At 39.9% G+C, this 9,218-nt stretch overlaps 2 protein-coding genes across 2 annotated transcripts; both read right to left on the bottom strand.

Annotated features, from left to right (window-relative positions):
* Nucleotides 1–564: 564 nt before the first annotated feature.
* Nucleotides 565–2,304, bottom strand: LOC123315903. Its single transcript, XM_044901823.1, has one exon. It carries the CDS (start codon nucleotides 2,302–2,304, stop codon nucleotides 565–567), a length of 1,740 nt encoding a protein of 579 aa, XP_044757758.1.
* A 416-nt stretch (nucleotides 2,305–2,720) lies between these two features.
* LOC123315839 lies at nucleotides 2,721–3,041 on the bottom strand. The gene has a single exon (XM_044901751.1). The coding sequence runs from the start codon at nucleotides 3,039–3,041 to the stop codon at nucleotides 2,721–2,723; it is 321 nt and encodes a 106-aa protein (XP_044757686.1).
* Between the last annotated feature and the right edge of the window lie 6,177 nt (nucleotides 3,042–9,218).

Below are 9,218 nucleotides of genomic sequence, written 5' to 3'. Positions count from 1 at the left end.
ATATATATATATATATATATATATATATATATATACTACTTAACTATTGGGTACTCGGCATAAAGGGGCTATGTAGACAAATCAAACAACCATTTGTCATGTACATCTATATTTCGGACACTTGTTTAGGTCCTTCATCAGGATGCTAAAAAAGTTAATAAAAACCTCTAAAATCTAACAGACTAAAAAATCATCAAGACAAAAACTTACGTTTGACTAGTTGTGGAAAGAATGGCAAAGAAACAATCAGCATGTGTCCAACCAATTACAAATCATTGGAAGGAAGAAAACTACATCAATCTCGAGAAACTACATGAATATTCTCTAAGTAATAACACAAACAAAATCGTGTCAAAAAGATCGCTAAACTAGGTTACAAGCACAATGGCGCCAAAAGTTGACACAGAGGACAGACAAATCCTCAGACCACAGAGGACTATGACAATCTGTCAAATCTTTTTCTTTAAAAGTGAAATAGGTTTTGAGTTTTGGAATAGAGATGTCGCCCCGGAGTCCAAAGCGAAAGTGAGAACAATTACCATCCTCATATTTTGTGGGATGACATTATAAAGTTTGTGAAAGTTGAGGAGAGATGTCGCTTTTGGAGTCCAAAGCGAGCAAATAATTATAAATGTTACTAAGACCCTTAATGTCGGTACGCTTATTGATAGGATTTGATTGCTCATTAATATAGCACATTTCCAAAAAAACCCGTTTGGTGTTATTTGAGCAAGAATACAGTATCTTCGGATTATCGAAATCGAAAATATGACCAGTTCTCGCAGCATGCAAAGCAAGGGCACATCTGTCAGGGTGTAGTCTGACGTCGCTTTTGTGAACCGCGAATCTTCTTTTTAGGGATTGGGAGGTTTGTCCGATATAGACCCCATCACAGTCTAAACATCTCACTGAGTAGACACAATCAGAGCTGGAAAGAACGTCCGCTCTGTCTTTGAGATTGGTGAAAAGAAACTTATTGGGGAAAACGTTATATCTGGCAATTTTCACGTTGCTAATAGAGGAAAAAATGTGAACCAGTTTACTGGTCAAACCAGGCAATGAGGGCAGAGATGCAAACTTTATTTGGCTGACATGTGAGCTCTCGTGGGGAGCGTCCTGTCTTTGTTGAGGCAGTGTAGTAGGAGGATGTTCGGGAGGATCAGGTGAGATCCGTCGATTGGATGTCGAGAATATCAACTTCTTAAGCAGGCCGTGGGGATATCCATTATCTTTTAGGATGTCATATAATCTGTTCAGAGCACTCTGTTTGAAATCCATGTGAGTAAGGCCTATTATTCTGTTCTTTAGGTTGTTAACAACGTTGATTTTCATTTGCCAATCATGGCTTGAATTGAAGTGGACATATCTTCCTGAGCTGGTCGGCTTTCTGTACCAATCCAGCTTTGCTGTGTTGTCCTCAGAACGTATCACTTTGGTATCCAGGAATGGGACAAATCTGTCTTTCTCTTCTTCTATGGTAAACTGTATATGTGGGTTGAAGGAGTTGAAGATCCTTAGGAGTTCTTCTTTCATATTTGAAGGAATGGCCAATATAATGTCATCAACATACTGGAACAAGAATGCTGGAATGAAAGATAGTTTGCCAAGGCAGTAACCGATCAACACCGTCATCACCAGAGCTGCCAAAGTTGGGCTGAGGATGCTGCCCATTGGGCACCCAAAGATTTGAGAGTAAAATTCGCCTTTATATTTGAAATAGTTGGAATCGAACAGGAACTTCAATAGGTTAACAAATTTAGGCCTAGGAATGTTCGTGACGGCCTCAATCCTGCTCCAATTGTCTACTATTATCTTCTCCGTTAACTCCCAGGAAATATTGGTGAAAAGACTGATAGCATCCAACGAAAGGATCTCATGGTCTGGAGGAATCTGCAAATTGTTGACCTTCTCCGCAAAATCGAAAGAATCCTTGACTGCCCAAGTGTGGAAGTCGTCCTTGAAAGCTGACTTGAGGATGTCGGCGACAAACTTGCTAAGTTCACTTGTTGGGGATTTAATGGTGGAGACGATAGGTCTGAGAGGAGTTGCCTCTTTATGGATCTTTGGTAGACCGTAGATAGTGGGGGAAATGCCTTTGTAGTTATTCAATTGTCTCGCCGTGGTGGCACTGATGTATGCTTGGTCTTTGAGATCCTTGACAAGGCTGTTGTTCCTTGTCTGATACCTCGATGTGGGGTCTGAGTTTAATTTCTTATAAACGTTGGTGTCCTCGACGATATTCAAGAGCTTCTCTTCATATTGTTGCTTTGTGATGGCTACCGTGACATTGCCCTTATCTGCCATCGTTATGACGATGTCATCATTGTTCTTCAGGAACCTTTTCGTCTTGCAAAAGAGTCCGTATTGTGGGTTATTCTTCTTCCAATATATATATAAATAGGCAGATAAATATATATATATAAAGAGGCAGACCAAGACGTTCTTGGAATGAGGGAGTGTACCAATCTATGGAACAGAGGCAGTTGAACGTGGAACTGACACAGGATCGCGAGGCTTGGAGAAGAGGACTGGGTAGACGGCACTAGGCTGTATCTTACTAATATGTGATGTACCATATTGTTAAGCCCAGAAATATATATATATATATATATATATATATATATATATATATATATATATATATATATATATATATATATATATATATATATATTTCTGGGCTTAACAATATGGTACATCACATATTAGTAAGATACAGCCTAGTGCCGTCTACCCAGTCCTCTTCTCCAAGCCTCGCGATCCTGTGTCAGTTCCACGTTCAACTGCCTCTGTTCCATAGATTGGTACACTCCCTCATTCCAAGAACGTCTTGGTCTGCCTCTTTTCCTACGTCCTGGTGGGACCCATAACCTCCTAGGCCACCGATATTCGGGCATTCTCTTTAAGTGTCCAAACCATCTCAGACTCCTGATTTCGATTCGGTCCATTACTGTTTCTTTGGCCTGTAACCGATCTCTTATGCTATCATTGGTGACATGTTGCAGCCTTGATGTTCTCGCACTCCGTCTTAGGTAGTCCATCTCAACTGCGTTCAGTCAGCGCTTTAGGTCTGTGCTAATGGTCCACAACTCGCATCCATAACACAGAGTTGATTCCACCATCGCTCTTCCTACTCGTATCTTCGTACGATTGGAGAGTTAAGGCAACCAATAATCTTTCTTGCCCCCTGAATTCTCTGCCTTATCTCGACTCCGCCAATGCCATTTCTGTCCACGACAGCACCTAAGTATTTAAACTGATCTACTTGTTTTATTTTCGTGTCTTCGTCGATGAGCACCTCAAAACCCGCTTCACTGTTTACAACCAGATATTCGGTCTTCTTCAGATTCACGCTCAGGCCCCACTGTTCATATTCCGTGTATAATTTTCTGATCATATATTCAATATCGAACGAATCCTGTGCCAGGATGACCTGATCGTCCGCAAAGTTCAATGAGAATAATTTGTGGTCCCCCACAGGTATGCCCATCTCTCCGCAGCTCCTCCTCCATCTAGCCAACACCACCTCGACATAAAGGTTAAACAACAGAGGCGACAAACTACACCCCTGCCTCAGCCCCTTTGATATATTAATTGGCATGGATAACTGTTTGCCACTTCTGATAGAGGCAGTATTATCCCTGTATATTTCTTGGATAATCAATAGCATTTGTTCATTGATCTTCAATATTTTCAATGCTTCCCAGAGTTTCTGACGGGGAATAGTGTCATAGGCCTTTTCTAAATCTCCTGTCGATATTTTTTTCTCTGCCAGTTGTTGCAATACAAACAGGCTGTCCACACAGGAGCGTCCCATTCTAAAACCAGATTGCTGTTCACTTATGCTACTGTCCATCTCTTTGCTGAGTTTAAAGCTCAAAATTTTACCGTAAAGGCGGCTCAAGCTGCTGGTAATACTGAGGCCTCTGTAGCAATTGGGATCCCTCCGGTCCCCTTTCTTAAAAATCGAAACTAGGTGTGCATGTTTCCATTCTTTTGGGGTTGTTATCGTATTACAACATATATTCAAAAAAGTCGTCAGTCTCTTGACTATCTCTGTACCTCCATACTTGACCAACTCTATCGGTACATCTCCAGGGCCGGGAGATCTTCCATTCTTCATTCTCTTCAGATGTTGATGCGTTTCTTCTATAGTTATTGTCATATTATGGTTATGGTGATCATGGCTATATCCTTCTTCTGCTTCATTCCTTGCGTAGTCTCTGTTTTCCGTTAAAAGCGTTTTATAATGATCTTCCCAGTCCTTCATGTCAATTATATTCAGTGTTTTATTCGCCTCATTGGTTTTGAGTGACTCAATGAAAAGTCACACTCTTTATTATCCCTTGTGGCTTCGTCAGCCACATTTTCTACTGTTGAAATCCAATTCCATTTGGAGACATCAGTATTTTCCCTGATTTCACCTACTCGATGTGCGACGAAGGGTTTCAATTTTCTGGAATCCATTTTTAACCAACAAATAACATTTTTTGATTCCGTTCAAAAGTGAGTGGTAGTAAAATCATACGTTGATGATTTTCTTCGCCTGTTTTGGCCAAACGAGAACCCAGAACAGCAGCTTGTAATTCTAGTCTTGGAATCGAAACAGTGTGTAATGGAGCCACTCTTGATTTTGCCATAACAAAAGAAATTTTGATATCTCCGTTCATTTTCCCTCTCAAGTAAGCCACTGAAGAAAAGGCTTGGGAGCTGGCGTCACAAAATACGTGCAGTTCGATATTATAGTTTCCTTAACTTCCCATATAACAACGTGGAATATTCATATGAGATATTTTCTTCAACTTCTCTACCCATTTTCTCCATTTCTCATTACATTCCCCTGTTATCCTTTCATCCCAACCAATACCCAATAGTCAAAAATCTCACAGAAGTATTCTAGTTTTTATCCAAAAATTCATGATAAATCTAAGTGGGTCAAATATCGACATTACTTTGTTCAATACTTCTCTTTTTGTGCAAATTGTTTCATTCATCAAAATTTCATCTAAATTGTTAATAATCATAGAATTATATCAAAAATACCCCACTCTTGTTGATGGCATTGTGCCATATGTATACTTCATTCAACTTTATTTTAGCAGTCGGTTGGCCATGGAAATTTGACATATTTCACTCTGTATAGTACGAAAATGTGGGGTTATGAAGCTTCTCAAAACATTTTTGGGTTTTAAATCAACACTATGTTGCCCGTTCTCCGTAAAAGTTTCTGTTATTACGTATTTTATCACAATGTCGAATCTCTTCGGAAAATATGTGACGAACATAATTGAAGTTTATACAAACTGATTGAAGGCATACCAAATCCAGTTATTCGCATGGAAAATACAAGAGATCAGTATAATATCATAATATGCACTAGCTTGAGGAGAGTTAATGTTCGTTATCTTCTTTGGCTTACATCATTCAAACATGTCGTGATTACCGACATAACAAAATCAATTTCTTAAGGCTGAAACTTTGTAAACTTTTGTATTTTGGTATTTAAATCAAAATTATGATAGTCAGTCAGCGTCCCATCGGGACACAGCTGGTCAGTTTTCTCCAGGAGACCTATCTGTGAAAAAGAAATATTATTTTTTTCTTTCACCTGGCACAACCACTCACGGGACTGAGACCCAGAGACATACAATTCAGTGATAATCTCGATCATCACTGCTCTTATCAAATTATACTCGTAATGACCTCAGCTATCAATCAGCTGTACCACATGCTGGTCAGAGTCTCACAAAATCAAAATTATATCTGTAATGACCTCATCACTTACGTTACAGAGACATCAGTCATCTCTCAGCTCTACCACTATGGGCACCGAGACTGACAAAAATCAAAATTATACCTGTAATGACCTCGGCCATCACCCAGCTCTACCTCTAAGGGTACAGAGACTGACAAAAATCAAAATTGTACCTGTAATGACCTCAGCCATTACCCAGCTTCACTACTAAATGGACAGAGACTGACAATGCAATAACAGCATTAATGTTTCTACAGTAACCTTCTCTTTCCACAGAGTCACTTTCTGACTCCAGAAAATCCAATACTTCATTCATGTCAACATTCAAAGCCCATTGTATAGGCTGTTCCTTGCCTGCTTTCGTCACGATGTTCGTGCCAACCTTCTTAATTTCATAGCGTCCATTATCCAGGCAGTTCACCACCTCGTATGGACCCAGAAACTCATAATCGATTTTACTAATCTGAGAATCAGGGTGCATCAGCACAAAGTCACCAGGCGAGTACTGAACGTTATCTCTTCTCCTCTTATTAACATCGTTCAGATCACGTGTCGAGGACAATTTTTCTGCTACTCGTTGTCTATCCAAATCTCGGTTTCTTATTGAAGACAGATCCTTTGACACATTTTTCAATAACGCCTGTATTAATGGTGTCGAACTTTGGATTCCCAGGAGCAATTGCAGTGGAGTCAAATTAGTTGATTTCTGCACAGTTGTGTTAAGAACAAGCTGGATTTTCCATAAACTACTCGGCCATTCTGCCTTTACTCGAGTTTCAATTCTCAATAAATTCCTAATGGTTCTCATATAGTCTTCCACCTGTCCATTTCCTCTGTGTATGTCTGGCGTAACATAATGATGCTCGATATTCCAATTTTCCAGATACTTTGGAAAAGTTGTATTCTTGAACGACGTCAGCGGCATCCATTATAACTCGTTCAGGGGTTCCAAATAATGATAACACAGTTTCTAATTTTTCACGAGTTTCTGCGGTGGTCACACTTTTTATTGGCATCAAAATGCAATATTTCGTAAAAGTATCAACGATAACCAAAATGTGCTTGTAACCGTCATTAGACGCAGGTAATGGTCCTAAACAATCCAAATGAAAGGTGTGAAATGGTTCTTTGGGAATCTCTACTGGATGTACAAAACCTTGTAGTGGTCCTGTTCTTGTCTTTTTTTACTGCACATATTACACAATGCCTAACATAACATTTGATGAAGTGTCTCATTCGTGGAAACCAAAAATTTTCAGCTATCGACTAGTAAGTTTTGTCATCGCCGATATGACACTGTTCGTCATGGAAGATACGGAGTAACCCTAAGCGACTTTGTCTAGGAAAAAACCACTGCAGATTCATTGTTCCATCTGGGTTGTGGTGCTTGTGGTACAACATTCCATCCTTTTCAGTGTATTGGTTAGAGTTGAGATCACCATTCCTTAGCTGTTCCAACAAGTTTTGAACTTCCTCGTTTCCCTTCTGTTCAATGTAAGCCCAGTTATTATGCGAAACTCGTATTGTGTTTACAGGATTTCTACTCAGATAATCAACATGTGGAAGGTTGCATCCTTTACGGTACTTCATCTCAAAATCGAAATCTTGAAGGTAAACCCACCAACGGGCTATTCGAGGAATAAGATCCTTTTTAGTAGCTGTTGCCTTAACGGAATTGCAATCTGTGACTATGGTGAATTTGATCCCAAGCAAATAAGTTCGAAAGTGTTTAAGTGCTTGCACTATTGCCAGAGATTCTAACTCGTATGAGTGATACTTCGATTCACTGTCTGTTGTCCTTTTACTGAAGTAAGCTACAACCTTTGGCTGGTTTTCATGTTTTTGTATAAGTATGGCACCATATCCAATACTGCTAGCATCGGTGTGCAGCTCTGTGGGTGCTTCTGGATCATAAACAACGAGCAGAGGCCTTGATGTCAGATGATCAATGACATATTTTCTTGCTTCCTCCTGCTCTTCTCCCCATTGGAAGGGAATTCCTTGTTTCGTCAGGCGAGTTATACATGCCGTTTTTCTAGCGAATTCTGGGACAAATTTCCTGAAATACCCTGCTAGACCCATAAATTGACGAATTTGCTTGACATTTGTTGGAATTGGCGACTTCATTAGCGCTTCGACCTTGGCTTTCCCTGGTGTTACACCTTCACCTGATATTTCTCTCCCAAGGTATTCTAAGCTTGGTTGCAGGAAGTGGCATTTTTTTTATGTTCAGAGAGAAACCAGCAGAACTAAGTGCTTCCAGGACTCGTCTTAAGTTGGTAAGACCTTCTTCCGGGGTGGCACTAGGAATGAGAATATCGCCCACATAAACTAATGCAATAGTATCTTTCAAATTTCCAAGGGCTCGATTGACAGCCTTCTGGAATACAGCCGGTGCATTGGTTAGACCGAAGGGCATACGAGGGTATTCGAAATGACCATCAGGTGTCACAAAAGCAGTCTTCGGAATGGATTCTTCATGTATCGGTATTTGGTGGAAACCGGAAGCCATATCCAAAGATGTGAAATAACATCCTTTTCCTAACCTATCCAACTGATCCTCAATTAATGGCATGGGAAATCGATCTTTAATAGTAATTCGGTTAAGTTCACGATAGTCGACGCACATTCTGAAGGATGTATCCTTTTTTCTCACCAATAGTATTGGACTTGCAAAGGGTGATTCACTAGGACGTATAATGTTGTTCGCCATCAAATCGTTTGTGATTTCACGAACAGCTTCCCTTTCGGTAGCGGATAGTCGATAAGGATTACGAGCAACTACAGTATCTTCTGATAGGCGTATCTGAAGACTCACATTGTTTACCGCGCCTACTTTATTTCCAGTTGTTATCATGCCACTAAAATCTCGAAGAATAATTTGGAGATCATCCAGGTACTCAGCAGGTACATCAATCTCAGTTATTTCAGAATCGAAACTCTCAGAAACCCGGTTGATTCCAGGCAACTCACGACGTACGATGCTTGATCCTTGATGATCCGTAATGCTAACAAGACTCTGATCTTCGAAAATATTACGTCCAATCAAAACATCGTAATCAAGACTCTTGGCAGATACAAAAACGTAAGTAACTGGAATATTCACATCAGAGATGTTTGTGAAACCAACAAATTTCTTCGTTGCTTCAATGGTTACATTACTAAGTCCTTTCAGAATTCTATTACATCCGGTTACTTTATTTTGGAATAAATGAGTGTACTTGTCTGAAATAAGAGAAAGGTCAGCCCCAGTATCAATTAAGGCCCAAAATTGATGACCATCGATGAAAATCTTTGTTGATCCGGCAGGTTTCCCTGTGGAACACAAGTTGATATTACGACGTTTTTCGATGGCAGCTTTCGTAAAACAATTTGAAATATTGTGACCCTTCTTAGCACAAAAACTACAACTCTCGTGATTTTGAGATGTATAATACTAGGAACACCTTGGTCATTTACAGGG

The sequence above is a fragment of the Coccinella septempunctata genome, chromosome 1 (assembly GCF_907165205.1).
Source record: "Coccinella septempunctata chromosome 1, icCocSept1.1, whole genome shotgun sequence".
In the NCBI taxonomy this organism is placed as follows: domain Eukaryota; kingdom Metazoa; phylum Arthropoda; class Insecta; order Coleoptera; family Coccinellidae; genus Coccinella; species Coccinella septempunctata.
This window is presented reverse-complemented; position numbering and strand designations above follow the sequence as displayed.